The 21956-nt window shown below is 36.0% G+C and overlaps 1 protein-coding gene across 1 annotated transcript in view; it reads right to left on the bottom strand.

Moving 5' to 3' along the window:
- The window catches only part of LOC131793320 (dynein axonemal heavy chain 12), a 74618-nt gene extending 53707 nt beyond the window's left edge, over window positions 1-20911 (bottom strand). Inside the window, 17 exon segments of the mRNA XM_066161143.1 lie at window positions 4514-4634; window positions 5202-5287; window positions 5744-5869; window positions 6510-6645; window positions 7158-7336; window positions 8157-8245; window positions 9197-9335; window positions 10109-10315; window positions 10425-10536; window positions 10953-11036; window positions 11565-11726; window positions 15467-15536; window positions 18024-18213; window positions 18671-18697; window positions 19245-19335; window positions 19839-20002; window positions 20776-20911. Of these exon segments, the coding sequence (XP_066017240.1) occupies window positions 4514-4634; window positions 5202-5287; window positions 5744-5869; window positions 6510-6645; window positions 7158-7336; window positions 8157-8245; window positions 9197-9335; window positions 10109-10315; window positions 10425-10536; window positions 10953-11036; window positions 11565-11726; window positions 15467-15536; window positions 18024-18213; window positions 18671-18697; window positions 19245-19335; window positions 19839-20002 (1983 nt within the window). The 5' untranslated portion in view covers window positions 20776-20911.
- Between the last annotated feature and the right edge of the window lie 1045 nt (window positions 20912-21956).

The raw sequence follows: 21956 nt of genomic DNA, 5'->3' as shown, positions 1-21956 counted from the left end.
GAAATTATTACTTAAATTTACCTATTGTAGCTGTATTCAGAAGCATAGACATGTAATATGCAAGAGGTTTGTTTTTATGCAACATATATCCATTCCATCAATTTCCTCCTTAACCTGGCTGCAAATAATTAAATTTTATGTTTTAGTTGAAGTGACTGGGAGGATAAAACAGAAGCGTTGCAGAGCTCTCTTTCCAGACTGAGTTTAGGTGAGAACATCAGTATACTAGATAATGTCATAAGCTTTTCCTGACTGTTTAATTTTATCGCCCTGGTGTTTTTGCACAAAGCCTTTTTTTTTATATCTGTGCACCTGCTAATGATTAAAATCTCAGTGAACAGATATGCCATATTTTAGTAGTTTTTTAAAATTCCATCTAAGTTTTTGGCATTTACTATTTTAAAATTCACAAATGGCATTCCCTTTTCATTATTGTAAAGAGATATTACACATTTCTTTTATTAAAATCTGAAAAAAAAACATGAAGTCAACTTAATTTCAATGAGTTTGAAACTTCACTCTACATAAGAACACTTTACTGGAGTATAATGCTATATTTATTCAAAGTCTTTCTGGTACATATGATTACCACACGTGTCTTAACCCTTTAACTCCCAAGATTTCATTACTAATTCTCCTTACTGTCTGCCATACAATTTATGTGATGTTAGTTTGAAGAATTTGGAATTGGATCAACCAACAATCCCCTAATTGATATTTTTCTTTATTTTCATTACTTGTCTGCTTTATATCATATTGATAGTGTAAGGAGAAATTCTATCTAAGTCATGCTATTGTAATGATTAAAATATTCTTATGCTTTCCTATGTAACAAAAAAAAGTGTGTGAGAATGCGATGTTATGAAACACTTACATTATGGAAAAGCCTGTTGCTGGTATAGCTTATGTCTTTAATGTTTAAATTCTCATGGGAAATGCTTTTTTTGAAAGCGAGGATACAGGAGTTTTCAAGGACAATAAAAAAAAGCTGTTTGCAAGTAATGAAAGGCATATTGACAACCATACTTTAATGCTTAACATGCTTCACTCAAACATGTTAGTTGTGTGTACCTGCCATAAAGAGGTGTCTTTAAAAACATTTTTTTGGTGTGGCTATTGTTATTTGTTGATCTTTGTCGTCTAAAAAGCTACTAAAGGCACTGAAGTTTTTCATGTACATGAGGCACCCTCCAAGGTGGAAGAGAAGAAGACCATAGAATGATGCTCACTAGGCACTTGCACTTAACACAATCACATATTCAAGCAAAACTCTACACATATAAAACTGATTATATGATGTCTCTTTACATCCCAACATCAGTATGCATATTCTCCATACTATTCTCTATACATTTCCTAATGTGCTGGTAAGGAGAACTTGTTTAACAATCGAGAGGTTCTTCAGTTGATTTCCTTTATTCTCATTACTTAATGTTTGATTCAGGGGTGATTTTGAAAGGATAAATTAGATGCTAGTCATTCTCAGTGATTAAAGGGTTAACAACTGTACACATTTTACAAGCTTCTTGCATTTGTTAGCAACAATACAGTGTAGTTAAGATTGTTAGGAAAGCAAACAAACAAATAAACAGAAGACAATGAAATGAGGGAAACTGTAAACTTTACCATATGATAGAAAAAACATCACAGAATACTTAAGAAGGGAAACTTAAATTGCTCTGGCTAGTTTTCTTTAATGCCCTTCATGTTTTTGATCAAATAAAATTTAATCAGTCATAGGATTTGCCTTCAATGTGTCATATTACCGGTGTGGACTTGATTCTTCTCATAATTGTCAGCTGGTAAAAGATAGATACTAAACTTAGATGTCCATGAGAAAAAGTACCCATCATCAAAAAATCACACTTGCATCTTAACATTATTATGCATATTCTCCATACTGTTTGTTCGTCATACATATCCTAAGGTGCTAGCAACAAGAATTTGTTTAACAATCAAGAGCATCTTTAGTTAGTGATCATTTCCTTTATCCTCATGACCTTAATGTATGATTCAGGGATGATATTGTAGGGAGAAATTCGATGCTAGTCACTCTAATAGGGGTTACAGGGTTAATTAGTTGTGTAATTTATTTGTCATATTAAGAATGACATGCAGAAGCAGTAAAAACACATTGAGCTTTTTCCTATTCACTTCTAAGTTAATTAGATTTTGGATTCTACATTCAAACTGAGTGAAATTAAATTTATTCATATCATGCTTCATTATGGTTTGTTTACAATGAAAGGTAATTGTTATTATAGCTTCACAGATGTTTTGGTTGTCATTGCAATTAACATTCTTACCAAATTTTAATTTAACATAGAATGTTTCAAGAACTTTCTTCCTTTCTCTTCAATACCATTTATTATTTACTATTGGAACACAATTCAAGGAAGCTAAGTAGGTTATTCAAAAAATTATAACTTTTGATTCAGCTAATTAATTGAATATGTGAGTAACATTTGATGTTTTCACATGTAACAGGATGATCAAGCTGAAGATAGCCTCCAAAAGGAGTGAGCTCCATTGTAATAACAATAATGTGACTAATTTAGAAACTTGAGCACTTGGTAAATACACCTTGGCTTGCAATTCTGATGATTACAGTTTGCTGAGGTAATTGAAATGTCAGTCCCCATGCAAGAACTTTCCACTTGACCTGTACAGTCATATGCTATGAGTTACCTTTAGAAAAAGGCATTTGTGTCGGTATAACTATTGTAAGTATAGTACCACCTAGTGACAAAAATTAATGATTTCCTGTAGGCATGAACATTTGGGAGATGTTATGGTGGTAATTGACCCTTTCTTTTCTGGGATGCATAGGGTGTGATGATTGTAAAGTATATCTTTTAGCTTTCAAATTTTCAACTTAGTATAAATTGTAACTGTTTGCCATATCTATTTCTCTGTCCATTAAGCCCTAAAAGTTGAACCAGGCGAGTTAATAACCTGGCCTCTTTTGTTTGAAATTGTGTGATTAATATATAATTTTGCTGTGCAAGTTACCACTTTGTAACATGTAATATTATCATTTAGATTGCATTAAATACTCTTGCTCAAGATCCCATTAATGCATTCTGTTTCTTACCAATGCTCATACCTAAACTAAACACTGATATAAGGAATTGGCCACAAGATATACGAGTTGTAATTAGGGTTGGAATCTGGAAAAGCAAGGATCCTCCTCTAATTAGGACTGAAATTAATGGGGGCCCTCCTATTTTGATTCATGTTTTTACTTTGACCTGCCTTCTCCCCTGTGATGTTTAGGGCACATAGCTGAAGAGAACATTTTTTGTATTAAGTGCATGAAATTCAAATTAATTAGCATCCACATAATGCACAAAGCAAGAATATAAGTGCCCTAGCTTTATAGGTTATAAAAATAAGAGAGTTGTGCAGACCATATCTTTTTTTGCTTTTTAGCTTCCTCTGGATATTTATTCAAGTAACATGGTCACTATCCATTTCATTCACTCTCACTTTCACTGACCTTATGGAAAGATGATAACCTCTGTATTTCTTTGAATGAAGAAAGGAAAGCCTGTCCTCTTACCACAGAGGTTCTTTTGTGCATTATAAGTACAAACCTAGTCTAATTTGTACATGAAGGTGATTGTTCTAGGTAGGCTAACCTTATAAATTAATTGTGAAAATTTCTTGTACCTGTCGTCGTATGAATGTTTGACTCAATTTTATCTTACTAACCTAAACTGAATAAATAGAAACTTTAAATTTATTTGTTATGCTTTTGAGGTGTGCATTAAAATTTCAAAGGCTCAAACACGAGTTGAAATTTACTTATCTCTTTAATTTTCTACACTGAACAGAGGAGGCTGAAATGTTAGGAAAAAATGGTAGGGAAAGCAGTCATACCTGGCAACTTCAAGAGAAGATATCAGAGAAGCCCATACAATTCTGGTATACTGTTTTACTGATTCACTGTTCTCACTCTTCAATCAACCAGTGATGTCTTAACGCAAAGTAGTTTACCATCGTTTGTTTCCATTTTGGCTTAATTTTCCAAACCAAAATTATAATTAACACTCAATAGAATATAATTTCAACTGATGCTGACATCATACACTTTATCTCAAGAAGAAAACATTCCCTATCTTCGAAAATTTGCTCAAAACATCAGGAACAACAACAAAGGTCCTAAGCTGTTTGAAGATACCACTGACTAGCATGCGTGTTGATCCCCTTGCAAGTTGTGAGAACATCCTTCCTGGGTTGCAGGCCTCATCAATTGTTCTCCTCCTCCTCCCCACACCCCCGACTGGTCCCTAAAACCCCCTGGAAGAAACTCATCTACAGCCAGTGCTGAAGAGTTTTACTACAGCTTTCATTCTGAATAATGAGGGGCTGGAAAATAAACTGACAAGAGCTCCACTTTTAGGCTTGGCTAAATCTATGTATTATCACTTTGGTGACAGGCTACAAACTCCTGTGATTGCAAGGTTCAAAACCAGAGTGCACATAACCAAATGTAACTACGTAGCAGTACCTCATTGATGAAACCAATAGCATCCACACACTCACTAAGTTTCTTCTGAACTGACTGGACCTCTTTTACATACTGCATCATCGTGTCCATATCACCATACTCTTTAAACTCTTCAACACGCCTAGAATAAAACAAAATTCTTAACAAAAAAGTACTTTCCACCTGAATTAACCTAAATATTTTTGAGAAAGAAAAGTTTTTGACCAGGAATTGAGAAATTACAATAGCCAGAATATCTCTCAAAAGATCTTCTCCTTTTGCCTTTATTTTATAAGGTGCTGATCATTGATTTTAAATCAGATTTTAGATTCCTCAAAAATCTCTAAGCCAATTGTTATGAACATTTTAGAGAAGATCTGTAACTTTTGTAAGTCGATGCTGTCTATAAATAAGTGCCTGTTGCTGTTTAATGGTCAATGCATAACAGTAATAGTAATAATAATAATAATAATAATAATAATGATGATGATGATGTAAATAATAGGAATATGAATGCTTTAGAGAATTAATAACTATTTTTACCTAATTGATGATGAAACTTTGCTATCTTTCTCAGTATTACAGGATGCATTTAAAATTGCTGACCTTGAGCACCCATAAGAAAAATTTTTGAAATACCTAATCTTTGCATCAAGTCAACTTTATTTTATAGTTTACAGTATTACCAGGGTATATACAAATACAATACCTCTTGATTTTATCAAGCTCCAACATAACCCTCTCCCTTTTCTCCATCAAAGCACTTTCATTACTCTTCTGAGCAGCAACCATAATCTACAAAACCACACAGCTATTTCAATTCAAATATTATTAAGTTACTGTAGCATAATTACCAATGAGTGAAATTTTCAAGACAAAGTGAAACATAGGGGTAACATTTGCTGGCAGACCTTTCTGTGGTCAAAGTAATTTGGTTTTATCAACTGAGTTGGTAACGTAAAATGGCCAACGTAAAGAGCTTCAAAGCTGATATTTCAAGCATTACCCCTGTGTCAGAGCGAAGGGCTAAAGTTTGAAACATTAGCTTTGAAACTATTTATGATGGCAGGTTTACATTATCAGCCCAGTTGATAAAACCAAATTACCTTGTTATACACTCCCACTGATGTAACATCACAGTTTCTTTAGAAGCTTACCCCCTCTTTCAGAGGTCTGTATTGCTATACACATGATGTTTCAAAAAAATTTCAAAAAATACATATATGAAAACAAACAAAATGGTATTAATACCTCATCATTCTGATCAAAGATAGGTGCAATATTTTTTGGCCAGTTAAGGACTTCAGAGTTGAGGCTCATGTCTTCTTGTGTGAATGTAAAAACATCCAAAAGATAAGACAGTCGATTGAATGACTCCTGCAAAAAAATGGATATAGGTATGACCATTTAATGGAGTATAGTCCCAAACCATTACTGTAACTTCTACATCCTTCATAGAAAATTATTCATTAAAAATAACATGTACAACTTCCTTTTTAAATGGCTAAAACTTTGTCTTTCAATTCCCTTAGCTTGACCAAAAAACTCAGTGATCTGGCCAAAAATGCAGGACTCCCAGGTGTTCAACCTAAATGGCAGGAAACACTGTATAATCAACAACTAACTATTGCTCTGGTTACCAAAAAAACTAATTTAAGAGTGAAATTGCCTGGTTTGTAGTTGCAGTATAGACACTGCAACCCATTGGACAGGGTGAAATTTTAAATCTACAAAAGCAATATCACTGCTAAAGTTGTTGGGTGGTTCCATAAGTTATTTGGTTTTGGGGCCAATTTTTTTCTGAACATCTGTAAAATGGCAAGCAAACATAACTTCAATTGGAAATAGGTATGACCACAGGAAAGAGTGTCATGTATTGTGTCAAAGCTCATTAAAATTTCCCAAGTTACCCAATTCGTGAAACCTTCAAGTTAATAAGAGCAATCAATTTCCCTTAGGCGTGTGGCAGACAGTAGTGTATTCAACATTATGAAAGAAAGATGGTAGAGGAAGTAACCTTGATGTCACTGTCAAGTTTGACAAGGATCTTTGTCTTAGCTTCCTCAACAAACTTCAGCATGTCAATCATCTCACGAGTGTCCTCAGGTTTTGTAAGAGCTTGTTCTCTTACTGATTCAAATTCTGAGATGATTCTGTAGAACAAAATAAACCCAACACACCATATATTTCTCGTAAATTTCTTTTGACTACTACAATTTTTATAATAATTTGAACAGGATTGCATTTCCTAAGTCCCGTGCTTTGATACCTAAACTTCAAGGAGGATTAACCTCATGAAAATGGATGAGTTCTTTCCTTCAAAACGTTTTGTCCAGACTTTGACAGAGGTTTGAAATAGGAACATTGTAAGCTTGTAAACATTCATGCACTGAAAGTTCAAACTTAAGGGGCTAGTGGACTTCCTTCTTTGCAAACAAAAGACAATTGACATGAAACAAAGGAAATGAAGTAAAAAGAAAACACCACAAAAATTCAAAGGTGATTCAGAACAAAACTAAGGCAGGTTCTCATGCTAATCTGGTTGCTACAGTTAGTATTTTTTTGACAGAAAAGTTTTTATTCAAAGTGATCAGAATGTCTCATAGTGTGCCAGATCATGTTTTAATAAATTAAGATGATAATACTTGTGGCAGTAACAAACTACCTTCTGTTTTCTGTGCGGTGTTCTTCAGCCAGCATTTGAAGCAGTTGATCTGCAAAACGATTAGCTTTGGTAGCCAGGCCTCTCTTCAAATCATCGCAGTCTAATTGAACCATGTCAAAATGTGCCACAGTTGGAAGTGAACTTATTTCCCGAGCAAGGGAACGAAACTTTTCAATTTCCTGTTATTTAAACAAAGAAAGTGGATTTCAAGCTTCCTGTTATGTCCATGTTTAATTTGAAAATTCATCTTTTCAGCAGAAGACATACCATAATGTCTTGATTAGCATTGCTGTTGCCAATGTGCATTGCTATATAGGGCAAAATTTTGAAGAAACATCCAGAAAAGACAAGCTGTCAATAAGCCAATAAATGCTGATGCATCCCTCATATTGTGTTTCTACAAATGCTTGTTGATTCTTTTTGATTTCCTCTTTTCATATTCTGATCATCAGTGTTAGGATTAGAGATGTTTCAATCAGGCATTGGAGAGCTCCATCAAAATACAAGACATTTAGCTGTTCAAACAAACGTGAATAATTGTTTGAGCTAAATCAACAGCAGCCAACTTTTTCATAGCAACAAAAGAATCTATAATGATGAAATTAGGAATGACACTCAGTCTCTAGCTTCACTGCAAATTGATAGCTGTTTGAATTCCCTAATGTAAAAAGAGTGGCAAGAAAACTAAACATGGCTAAAATACAAGAAAAGGCAACTGATATGAGAACCCATATAGCAGATGAACAGTGCCAATAACAATAATTCAAAGAGTACTACTCACATCAGGTAAGGTCTCACAACATTTTCCATCTTGAGTGTTTTTGAAGGCTTTGAAGATAATTGGAAAAGGCCTTCCAGGGATATACCAAGGGTTGTTGGGATAAATTTGGGAACACACTCCATGAACAATCACAAAAAGAACCAAAAAGAGACTTGCCTACAGATGATAGTTTATTTCAACTTCACTGTTTAACATGCAAAGGACAGCTACATGATTACCTGTATGTAATTTTCAAAGGAGTTTTCAGATGAAATGAACTGCTTGACACGAGCTGAGGATTCCCCACTGACCAGAGCACTATACTTATCTGCAAATTCAACACAAGTACATTGTACTAAAAAAAGAGCCAAATTAAAGCCTATGGTTTGCCCAAGTATTCCTCTAATACAAATGATTCTTAGCTGTTGTTAATGATGCAGAGGTAGTTTTGACATCATTTATTTCATGTTTCAATTGAGTAACGTCATAGGTCATGTGAGGAAGCAAGCATAAAGCACCCCAACACTGAAAAAATTTGGCATCTAAAAAGGTCCCTCAGGTAAGTAAAAGAGTGAGTTTTTTTGCTTTTCCCATCAGATTACTCCTCCACCATTCCACTTCATTTACACCTACATTTCAAGATCACCCAAGACTAGCAACCTTGACACAGAAAAAAGCTTTTGAGATTGATTTAGATGACGCCTCCATGACAACTCTACTGAGGAACAACTTAACAACATGGCTCACCATTTTACTGAGCCCTATTCACCTAAGGCTCCTGTCATCTATAATACTCAATGTGGCAAAAGGAGTCCATAAGTTTAAAGGAATTTCTTACTCAAAGGGAAAAGGTAGAAGAAACAAATTAACCAAGAAAGTGCTTGGGTAAAGAGGTCATAAGTTGAGACAGCACATTTTTATGGATTAAATACAGTTCTTTGGTCCCCACCTGACTGGAAAAACTTGGATCTTATAAGATTCACCTAAAAGCTTGAAAATCTGAGTAAGTTTTTTTTTACTGATACTTAGAAAAGGATATCCGTTTCAAGTTTTATGATTTAGCCCAGGCACCATTAGTCAGAAGTAAGCTTTTGAATCCAGTTTATGCCACTCCTAGCTACAAACCACATGATGGGGGAAGCTATTTAGATAACATATTATTACTTGCAGAGACATCACATCTGTTATCTTCATTGTGCCCAATCCCCCTGCCAAGGTGGTACAAACATTTCGTTATACTTAACTCACTTTAATAAAGATGACTTTGCTCGTTACTTACCAAAGGAATGCAGGTACTCTATAGGTTGCTGTAAGTTAAAGTTCACAGCATCCTTTAGGAACTTAGTGCACCTCAACAGAACATCATTATCAACAGCAGCATCCACATGAGTTACTGTGTTTCCCCCTGCCAACCAGGACTGCACAACAGATCAAAAGTGCGGTCATTAGAATTATTACAACTTTGACTAAAGTGAAACTGTTTAAATAAATTAAATGATGAATTAATCAAGAGTCAATTTTCGTCATAAATAATTCAAATAAAGAATATCAAACAGGCCTATTTCTTGACAAGCCTTAAATAATTATGTACCTTAAGGTACCAAAAACCACTTTGCTATGGTAACCATGTACTACCTGAACTTCTTCACAATAAGTGAGTGAGTGACCTATGTTGCATACAAAGTAATAAAGATAACTGGGTATTTCTCCAACAAGTTAGACAGGACACATTCTCTACTCATGGTTATAATACTGTAACTGTAACTCAGTCATCTACACTTCATCCTTAAGCTACCCTCACTGACCATTCCCTTTAATGTGCTGCACCAGAATGTGTCACCATAGAACATAAGAAGCACCAACACTGGTCTAATCGTTTCAAGTAAATTCTAATTTTCCTTTGTAGTGTTTTCACAATAGTCTGTGTGAAAGTCGATCCCATCCACAAATTCCTTTTCAGTCAGCTAAATAAATGAAAAATCGCACATCTTTAAGCCAGTGTGAGCCAGCTGTTAAAGTATTTAGAAAAAGGATCCAAAAAAAAAAGCATTTCATCATCACCAATTCTCCCTCCAAGATAGCAGTTTACATAATTGTTCCTGTGTTTTTTTTTTTGTTTGTTTGTTTGTTTTTTCTGGAAAAGAAAGCATAAGCAAACTACAGTTCATCAGGAATTTCCTTTAAGATTTACCTGTACTGTGGGAACATGTTGCATGGTTCCAGCAACTGTGGATATAACATGTAATACTGCTGCCTCCACATCACCAAGTGCAGGATAGAATTGCATGTGGTCATCATCATCCAAGATCAATTCCATCTTGAAAAGTGGAAGGCAACTTTTGTCTTTGTGAAACAGATCTGTCCATGCAGTTATGGTTCTGTTTATCAGATCCTTCAACTACGAAAATCATGCACAATTTGTTTGAAAATAAAATCTAGTTTTCTCTAAATTCATATGAAAAAGATAGATCAAAGTTTGAAGTATATAATGATACCCTCTCCAATACCTGGTTAGAAATAAGTGTAGAGACACAGTTGTAAAAGGCATCAACTTGTGAAGAGCTCATGTGCTTCAGCATATCTTTGTCAATAAAAACATTCACCACTTCTGGGAACCAACTGATTGCAAAGAAAAAAATTCATATATTACAGCAAAAAATTGGTCAATGTCCAAAGTCATATCAGCAGTTGTTAGAAAGAATGCAAAATGACAATTCTCCTACACTCCTACAGAGGTAATTAAACCTGTATCTGTTCTATGGTGAGAACTGAATAGTCTATACCCACTCCTTAAACTTAAGTTTGCCTTTGTCAAACCTCATTAACAAAGTATCCTTAGCTTGGATTTTGTATTTATATGAATCAGATATCAAGAGCTTGAGAGGCATGATCTCCACTCTTAAATACATAACACATGTAAATATTAACGCTTTGTTATTTCATCTCAAATAGGATAGAAAATGAGCACGAAAGATCTGAAAAAATCAAAACTTGAATCAATTTTCAAGATCTTAGAAAGTTCTACTAACACCTACCTGTGCATAAGCTTTTCTTCAGTCTTCTCACAATCAAGTGTTACATTATTTTTAAGGTGCTCACATTCAATAGAGCCTTGAGTTCTGCAAAGAAAAAGACATCCTCCATACAGCCTTGTAAGGTGATACAAAGTTCAGTTAGCTAACGAGCCAAAAGGCAAATATTACCAGGACTTAACCTGGTGTCAGTAGCATGATGCAACTAAGAGAATTGAACCCCCCCCCCCCTCATTGGACAAAATATATGCCATTACAACAACACTGCCCCTACTCCATTTCCTCAGTTTTGCTAGTTAGTATGCCAACACCCCATCATAATCCTGCCTGTAGAGAGGCTCTGTGTGTGTATGTAATGTCTAAGATAATGGAACAATACAATGGCCTTGCCAAGGCTCCATCTTAAATCTTTCAATTGGCCGTCTTCAGCACACTCTTTATCTATACAATTTGAAAATACCAATTGAAACAAAGCACCTCTACCATAAGGAACTATAAAAATGTGCACAACACAAGGCTGAAGGATGGCCTAGGTGATGAAAATCTACAGAAAGTATGTTCAACTCTTCATAACAGGTGGATATCGATGCACATAAAACAAATAATATGACTAACCTCAGATTGGACTGATCAGTTATCAACATGGTTGAGTAATTCTTGCTTTGACAGATTCCCAGAATTGTCTGCATTGATGGGTGCAATATGTGCAGATTTTGCCGAATTGATTCTCGCGCAGCATTAAAGCTCTCTCTCCATGGACTGGAATAGTCAATTCCACTGGGACAAAAAACAGAACAATTAATTCTTGAAAACAGCCATATATGTGAGAACATATCAGTTCTAGAGAAAGTTCTTCAGTTTAAGGTTACATGGTACCATCCTTGTAATAATAGATTATAATGACATAATGATAATTGCTTATCCAAGCAAGTTATGTAAACCATACGTCTAAGTTAAGAAGTACAGGGATTCAGGAATGGTAGAAGTGTGAGAGCCCAGGCCTCACCTCTCAAGGCTGTGGCCCCAGTTTACTTTCCTGACTGGGTATCACAGTTCAGTTGAGTTTCATGTTCATTCTTACCCTTGCATAATTGTTGCTTATCATTATTTCAATTCTAATAAGTGATACACATGACAAAAATTCTTGATTTTGATTGCCCAAGAGAAATGCAGCTTTAAGGAAATATAGTGCAGAAATAGGGTAACTCAGGGCAAAAGTAGGAGCTAAAGAGCATTCTTATTGGTTTATAAACAAATGTACTCACAAAGAGCCAATCCAAAGAGCCACATATTACACCTATTTATGCCATATCAGAAAAAAGGGCAGCTAATTGTTAAGCATATAAAAGGACCTCTTTTGGCAGCGATTAGATCACCCCTGACTAAAGCACATGACAGAAGTCTCGAAATGTTGGGTCTACGAATTTTAACTTCTCAGTTACATTCACTAAATCTTTAAACCAGAGTACCATCATACTGTGTTAGACTGATCAATATTGGTTTGGGACTGGTACCTAGCTCCAGGAACTTCTGATTGTGTGGAGGAGAACAGAATACAATGTGGCAGTTTTGTATTACTTTATATCACTTTACATTACATTGTCGAATTACTTTGTGTAACAAATACTACATTGGCGACAAGGATACACAAAGATTTTAGGGGTATAGTCTTCATGAGAGAAAGAACTCTTACTCTGCTGGATCTATCAGAATCTTCTTCACAGGTGGCAACCAAATGGCGAAAGTGGAAGCACACAGTTAAGTATTGTGCTGAAGGGAAAGGCATAAATAGCTCAAGAAAGAAAACTTCGCTGCTCTTGCATCTCGCAGGAATGGAGGTACAAGATATTTTTGAAGATATTGTCGACCCAGAACCAGAGGGAAATCAAGACCCATACACAGTGTGTATTAGGAAGCTTGATTATCATTTTCAGTGCAAAGAAAATGTTCCCTTTGAGTGCTATGTGTTTTGACTAATTGGCACTAAGACTGATGGTGAACCAGTTGACTAGTTTGTCATTTGCCATTATCAACAGGAAAGGCATTGTAACTTTGGTGATTCTCTTGACAATTTACGAAATCAGTTAATTGAAAAATTGACGGATCTGAAGTTATTGGAAACTAAAAAGTTCACTTTGGCACAAGTCTTGGAGAAGGTGAGAGCTTTGGAAGTGGCAGGCCAGCAGGTAAAGCACATGGCCAGTGGATCAGATGTTAAAGCAGCGTAGAAAAAGGAAGAAAAAAGCCTAAAGATCAGTTGAGGAAGACATGCTGTAATTGTGGAAAGGCAGGACATTTTGCCAGCAATCCCTACTGTTCAGCAAAAGGGAGAAAATGTGAAAAGTGCTTGAGGTATGGCCATTTTGCTTCTTGCTGCAAAAGTCATGATGGTATGGTAACTGAGACAGGGATAGAGGCCAATTCAAAGAAAGCAAGTGACAACAAAAGCATTCAGAAAGACAGACAAATCATGCTGAAGATCCTCTGGAGGGCAACAGTTGTGGTAAGGAAAACCCTGCCTTTGCTTTCGTGGTGACTGAAAATAACAAAGAATATATTTGTGGGGTGTCATCCTCAAGTGACCCTATGATGAATGTGAGTATTAATGGTATTGCTCAGGAAGTTTTGACTGATTCTGGATCTTTAAGTAATCTGATTGAGGAAGAAGATTTAAAGAGGTTGAAGATTGCAGGAACAGTTGACAACAAAGGTTTGGTAGCCCAGCATAGACAAAGATGCAGAGAGGAAATGCAGGGACAAACAAGTCAACAAATCACATGACAACAGATGTCAGCCTGGCTGAGCTATTTTTTAAGAGGAAGTTAACTACCAAGCCACTTGAGTTTGTTGAAGCTGGAGGTCAGAGTGATGTCCTATTGCAACAAGTAAGGGATCACGATGCAGCAAAGAAACAGTAAGCAAAGTAGTATGCTGATGCAAGAAATCATGCTAAAGACAGACATATTGCTGTTAGAGATTTGGTTCTGCTCGGAAAAAGAAGAGAGAACAGATTGTCTCCAGCATATATGAGCCTTGTGAGGTTTGTGGGCACAATGGAGACCAGGTGGTAATGAAGTCACCCAAGGGAGTTGAGTACAAGAGGAAGTTTTAGAACATCAAAATTCTTCTGACTGAGTCAGCACCGGATATGAAGCATGATGCAGAGCATTCATAACTATAACACTTGGTACAGAGCCAAATTTGAAAGTGCCTGACTAGTCCTGCCCAGGAATGACTTGCACAGGAGACAGTTACATGTGCGTATGTGATTATAGTTGAACTTTGGCCTTATGCCCACTGAGCCACAATCAATTGTTCATAGAGTGCAAAACGTTTAGTTACTGGAGTTAAAGTCCAGGCACATGTTTAGGTACACCAGGGTTGCCATTTATTTTCTTTTGGACCTTTTAGTAGTTTACTTGTTTCCTTTTTTTGGAAAAAGAAAGAGATTGTGGTACTGGTATCTAGATCCAGGACCTGATTGTTTGGAAGAGAGCAGAATTCAATATAGCAGTTTGATATTGACTTTGTGTCCATAACTTTGTGCAACAAACACTTCAATTGGGCTTACATCTACCTTCTTATAATTGTGACATGCTCTTGTCTGACTGTCTTGTAGCCCCATGCAAGTTTCATTTAAATAAATAAAATCAGTAAATAAATTGAAGAAAAATCAATACTACCAATAAAAAAATTAAATCATCTTTATCAAGGAATATATCTTGAATTTAATGGATGAAATCAAGTATTTTATTACACCCATTTTGAAATTGCTAGTGGTCCCAGTAATCTGATTGGCTCTAATTGGTGCAATTTATTCATGAATCATACCACTTTTTGCTTTAAATTGCATCTTTTTCCCAGCCAACAAGGAGACTACACTAAAACAGAACAACCAATCAGATTTCAAGGCTAGTTTAAAGTAACCAATAAAATTGAAGGAAAATGAAAGACAAAGAGTATCATGTGACAAATTTTGGAACTTTTGTTTCCAAACTCTTATTTTTCCCTCCAAAAAATGGATGAATTTAATTTCAAACTGACCAAGTCCTGTATTTGGACAATTTCAAAATGGATGTAATAAAGTGGTAATTGAAACTTGTGTCATGCAATTTTGGTCTGAAAGCATACTTGTGATTTCAAATCAAACTCTTGCTGTGCACTCATTCAATTATGAAATCATGCATATGATTTCAACCAAATTTCACTCCACTCAGTTCAATTACCATTATAAACATGCATCAAAATCTATACCTGTATAAGCAACTGTATTGATGCAAAAGAAACCAATAAGGAGACAGACCCTAACAGACCTCTTTCATAATGATGGATGTGATGCACATCAAGACCTTTTAAGCCTCGCTTTTAAGTGAAAACACTATAGTTTTTAACAGTGTTTTTGAGGCCGGACAAGTTAATTTTCATGAATGTATATAATACCAATTTAACTTGCCATTTATGAAAGAGGTCTTTTAGTAACTTTCTCTCTATAAAAGAAAGGGACCTTGTAAACTTACAGGACTTCATCTGGTAAATCTTCATCACCTTCAACTCCTTTTACCTTTGGTTTAACAAGGATATGTTGAACTACAGGAAGGAAAAGGCAAGTTAGTATCTTGCTCCAATTAAAGGATAAGTACATCCTGTTCCAAAAAGTCATATGAATTAATCAATACTATAGCACTCAAAAGAAAATAAGTTAAGACAACACTGGCTTCAGTATTTTTGGGATTTTTAATAGAAAAAAAACCATTTGAGAGTTGTCTTCAAATGTGCGAAAAAGTCAACAACAGACTTCACAATTGTGCATCTTGTTCAGCAATTTGGCAAAGTCTACCATTATGAGAACTGACCACCACTAGCAGTTGTTGGTCAAATATGAAAATGAAGTGTTGGTGTATGATTTCTTTTTCCAAGAACTGGTTTACTGATTGTCTATGACTTAATTTGTCAGCACTGAGTTACATCACATCGAGACAACTATGCTGTCTGCAATTTTAGATAGAAAGCAACTTTTACATTCTACCTGACTGCTGAAGGATAAATTGAAATGAGTCATGTGGATAGGGATATATCCATTGGATAGCATTTTCATTATCTTACTTGAACAACAAAGCCCAGGAGTTTAAAATATGTTTCAATACAGCTCAGGTTTAATTTTGGTCTGCATTATTGGTGCAATAGTTTCCAGTGAGGCCTTACCCTGGCATCAGGTTGACCACGGTACCATGGTTTTTCAGTGTCAAACGTGGTTGACAATGATGTTGACCATGGTGTCTAACTGTGATCACATTTAGTTACTGACCATGGCTCACAGTCAACTGTGGTCATACCAAAAACATTCACTTCCAAAACTATCTGACTGTATAATGTAAAGGCTGATAAATAATGTAAAAATTAAAAACCAAATTCATAACAAGTCCTTGAGCTTCTATCAATCCATGACATCATCAGAAATAAAAAATATTTGGTCATGCAGCTATATTTAGGCTGGTGAGGTGTGCTGTAGTGGAAGACAATACTAGTAAACACCAGGTAGATGAAGAAAGGTGACATAATAGAGAGTGTGAGCATATGTAGGGTGCTCTAAGAAATCAATTTCATGTACATATCAGATAAAAATTTTAAATGATAGAATTATAATGGTCAGGAATAAATACCTTATGGAAATAAAATAACATACAGGTTGAACAGAAATAGAAGGTAAGTGAGTTAATTGCATTCTTCCAGGGATTGCAATAACACAAAGCTAAATAGAATAAGATACATTCTTCCAAAGGATGCCATTGAGTTATGATGATATTAAAATGGATCATCTGAGTCCACTGTATTTTTGGTAATGCAATCAAATAACGTTGTGAAAATAGAAGTTCTGTGAGTTTGTGCTTTCAAATGTATAATACTTTGAACAGTGACTGTTGTAGGTTGCCAAGATCTTTTTTAGTGCATGTAATTAGAATATCTTGACTTCAATGCTTTTATTAACTCCCTTTTGGCAAACATGGATTTGTTTTTTTCAGAGGGGAATTGTCATTGATGAGGTGTTCTATTATGTGATCATGAAAGAATCATGTAATGCTCCAAATGTAACATTGTTTATATTGGTTGCATGTGATTTGAAACACTATATTTCTTCAGAGGCATAAGTTGATACCAGAGATGGGGCAGTTGGCTCTATAGTACATAAGCACTCTGTGGAGCAGCTGGAGAAAGCTTGACATGGTATGTAAGGTGTGGATCAGCAAAGAATTACGGTCAACTCGCCGACGGACCAACTCGCCGACGCCAACTCGCCGACGTATAAAATCGAGTAGAGACGTCGGCGAGTTGGTCGTCAATCCAATACAACTTATTAGAAGTTAAACATACAGAAAAGTAAACAATATTTAGTTAAAAAAACACTGGTGAACATTGGTGAACATCTAACAGAAGCTTAAACATTGGCGAACATTGGTGAACATCACCAATGACTATAACAGCTTAAGACGCGAACGAGTTATTGTGCGACAACAACACCGTAAAGACTCATCATGTCAATCGCTCAGATTTTTTAACGAAAACTTGGCTTTCTAGACGAGATCTTTAGTAAAAAGCATTTCTTTTTATTTGCAACAAAGTTTATAAGGATCTCAAGGCGAATAAAGCGAAGTAAACATCACCAATGACTCACACAACTCATTGGCGTCTACAGCCAATTTTGTTCATTGGCGATGTTAACGTCGCTTTATTCGCCTTGAGATCCTTATAAACTTTGTTGCAAATAAAAAGAATTGCTTTTTACTAAAGATCTTGTCTAGAAAGCCAAGTTTTCGTTAAAAAATCTGAGCAATTAACATGTTATACGTCGGCGAGTTGGCATCGGCGAGTTGGTCTGTCGGCGAGTTGACTGGTTACCATCAGCAAAAGCTCAGAGACTTCCTTTTGATTCATTTTTAACATTTACTTAAGTTTAGACCATGCTACTACATCTGTTACATTTTCTACTGGAGGACAAAAAGAAAAATTTATTCTACATAATTATTATAATACTTTTTAACAGTAAGATGACAACCACAACCAGTTATATCTACGTACCCATTGCCTTTCTGATACTGGTGTCATACTCAGCAATGATTTCATCGTATAACTCCTTGATGTGTGGCTGCAGTTGTGGAGATAAGACCAATTTTGCTGGAATCATAGTTAAGATGGTATCCCACCACTCATTAGCCATTGGTGTCACAGGGCCTTCCTGAACACACTTCTTCATGAATTGGTAGTTTAGCTACAACAGAAAATCAGTCTTAGAACTTGAAAAATCCTAACTTTTCATTTGCTACAATGTATTCTATTGAACAAATTATCCTAGGTTCTCAGATTACATGCTTTTAAGGTTTTTTTGTATTTGTCTCTCTCACTCTATGGATAAGAAAACCTGGTATTTTCATACCACTAAACAAAAACTTAAGCTGTTAATGCTTGTAATTTACAGGTCTATAATTAGTAGATTTGTAGGAATGTAACTCATATATATTTGCTTTCATAGTTGAGTCATAACTCCCCATCTCGACTAGCAGCAAGTCTGTAAGCCTGCAAGCTTAATTGGGAATGTATGTTAAGCTATACTGGTATTGTTAGTCATTGTTTCCCAGCAATGCATTGAGGTTCTTGGTTAAAGAGCACAAGATGTACTACCTCCTTGATATCTGCACTAGCTTACATTAAAAACTTACTACACTTACTCGTATTCGCCGTTCAGTGCTCATCATCTACAACAGAAACAATACATGACAGTTGATATGAGTACACTCATTTTTTAAATACATACCACCTTTGGTGCACCTTCTGGTCATGTTAGGACTCACCAAGGCAAAGGTGATAAATGCTATTTTTGGAGGTCAGAAATCAGATTTCTTACTCAGACTTGTCTGCTATAAGACCTTGAACACCTTCCTAAACATTCTAATATTTTCATTCAACATCTCATCTGGCACCCAAAACATGAGATGGTTCTGAAATCAATCAATTGCTCATGAAGCAAAATGTTGAATGAAAATATCTCATCTAGATCAAACATTGGTACCAGCCAGTAAATATTTTTTTTGGGTTTGTGATGAAAATAATACATATTCCATGAATAAAGTTTGATGGACAAAATTGCACCTTTTAGGCCTTTGGAATTTCAAACTACCTAAATTAATTGCTTGCTTGATTTCAGCAAGCTTCCTTGTTCTTCGATCCCCTTACACCATGCAAATACAATGTAGGTCAAACATTTTTCTTAAAGGGCAATAGATGCAATGAACATAAACATACTTGAGAAGGCATTTCAGGTTCCCCAGCCGATATGGGTCTTCTCTTCAGACTTTCCTCCGTATCTTCTTTGCCTTTTAAGGCTATTTCATACCTAATAAATAAAAGCAAACATAAGGAGCACAAAGATAAATTTCTGCTGAACAATCTCAGTGGATAAAACACACTGCATACAAATATGATTTTAAGTAATAATACCCTTCCCCAGTAAAATGGAAAGGGTTTGCCATGATGATTGGACAAAATAAAATGAGCACTTCTGTAAGAGAGACCTAGGTTAGAAAGACCTACACTTAAGATTAGGTTTTCTACTTACTAAATGTTTATGCTGGTAATTAAGGATTTTTGGATTACCCTTGCCCTTAAAATGTTAGATGCAAAAGATAAAATATACATGTGGCCTATCATTCACTTTGGTCTTTAGAGTTTATCAAGAGCATGTCTTACGTCTTTGGTATAATCACTGAGCCAGCTTATACCTTGACATCAATGTTGACTAGAAAATCAGTTCCATACACAGGTTTTACTGCGACAAAGCCATCCTCAGATTTTATTTCATCGTTTAAAAATAACTGACTTGTGTTCATTATCACTCACAATTTATTTGTCAAGAGCCCTTGCATGTTTTCACTCCTTCTGTGTGTTCTTAGATGACTTTTGTCAAACCTTGAGCTGGGTGAAGTTGGAGCTGCAATTGGTGGAAGGCGAGGAAGCTTACCCTCTGAGCTTGAGCGGTGAGATTGCTCGTTTCTCATGGACATCTGAGATGGCAAGAACAAATCATATGATTGATGAATTAAGAAAAAAATCATACCAGATTCAAAAAACGTGAAAGGAATGTGCATGGTAAGATACTCAGATAAGGCCATAGGAAGTGTTTTGTAAACAAAAAGTTACAATACTAGAGGATGATATTAATGACAGTGGAATAATAAATCACCCCTAAATCCGTCGGATTTTGTCAACCAATATCTATCGCGAACTTCTGTTTACTTGGTGTAACCAACGTTTACTTGAAAAGTGTTACGCATTTCCTTGCCAAAAAACCTTTCTCAAAAGCGCGCCAAAAAAATTGTTTGCATCCTCTCGGAGGGCGGATATTTCTTATATTACCCCAGTATTTCTATATTTCTCGAAGTCGAGTTCAGGATATCTGATAACCCGACTAGAGTGTGCCCTGGATTGCGCAGGATCCTTCAATGATCCTTCACGGTTTTGCAAGTTTCAGCTGAGTAACCAGATGAAGAGCTTTCATAAATCGCGCGTACCTACTATTAAATGAAGCGATTTCACATTTTTTGCCTACGTTTATCTGCAGATCGTGTTTACAGTTCAAGCGTCTTATCTAACAAACATTTTCAACAAATTTGAGCTGATCTTAGGCTGCGCCAGACGATTGTAACCCTTTTCATGCGACAGTCCCCATTGTTCTTGTAGATTGCTAGAGCTTTGTTTACCGTGATCGTTTCCAACTTGAACCGAAACGAAGGAAAATCTTAGTCTAATACAGCCCTCTTTGAAAGAAAAACCGTACCTCGTATCACTCTTTCGGATGAAATTCCTCTTTGAAGCTTGGTTTCACATGATGAAGCTGAAATGCAGAAACGCTTTCTACAAACTTTCCTAAAAACTTTCCTCGCTTCTCACGTAAACTATGGCTACCATGGGAAATCCGGTCTGTTGCTATGGTAATGGTCTCACTCTACCCAGGGCCCTTTAAAAACGTGACAACCTCGAGCAACTCCAACTCCAACTTCAAAGTCTGATATTCTCTTAAGATTTTCAGGAGATTTTCCTGAGCTTCTAAACGCAATTTTTCGTAGCGTTATTGAAAGAACATTTTTCCTTATTTGGCCGGTTGGCCTCCTGGATCACAAGAGAATACGGTGAAAAATGAGCGTGATGATGGAATAGCGAGCTGGGCCGCTAGGTACATTGTCCACTGACAACCAATTTTTGAGGGGGAAACGAGAGACTTTGTCATGACGGTTACCCTTGTGGGAACAGGACTGTCAGCCAGTAAATAGTTGGGATCCTTTTTTCAGTGCTAGGTAAAAGCTGGGCGAGGGAGAATGTCTGGGAACTGTGTTGTCAGTCTTTAACTGCATTTTGAGCCACTAGGACTTGTACCTGAACTGTCAAAACAAAAACGCAGAGAGCCCTTTTCCTATAACGCCGGCTTCAGAGAGTGTGCATCTCGGGTACATTATTTAAATTCTAGGAGAGTGGAGTCGATCTGAGCGCTGTGTCTCACTCTTTTCTGACGTTGGTGCAGAGACGTTGGTGGGTGGATATCAGATTGCTTTATCACAGTACAGGGTTATCAGCAAAGGGAAGCACGAATAAATCTCAAATGTAAAAAGTTTATATTAACTATAACTATCCTGGAAGGCTTTCATTTTTTTTGCATGTATAATTGGTATCCAAACACACAGTGCCCTCATTTCGCTCGACCATCTTGACGTTTTAAGAGTATCCAATTTGTATCTTTCATTAATTGCTTTAAGATTCATGCATCTTTGGCACAAAAGCCCTCTTCCAGATTTGGAAATAACTTTTAAACTATCTTTCTGGTTTTTGAGCAAAAGCTAGAGTGGATTAAGCCCAAAAAGTGCAGAAAACCTCAAGCCTGGATGTTCAGACGAAGGAAAGAGAAGAACAAGAACCAGAAACCGCCTGTCAGCTATAAGTATTTTCTCGATAAAAACACAAGAT

This window comes from Pocillopora verrucosa, chromosome 14 (genome assembly GCF_036669915.1).
Source record: "Pocillopora verrucosa isolate sample1 chromosome 14, ASM3666991v2, whole genome shotgun sequence".
Classification (NCBI taxonomy): domain Eukaryota; kingdom Metazoa; phylum Cnidaria; class Anthozoa; order Scleractinia; family Pocilloporidae; genus Pocillopora; species Pocillopora verrucosa.
The sequence above is the reverse complement of the archived record's forward strand: the minus strand, read 5'-3'. Positions and strand labels throughout refer to the sequence as shown.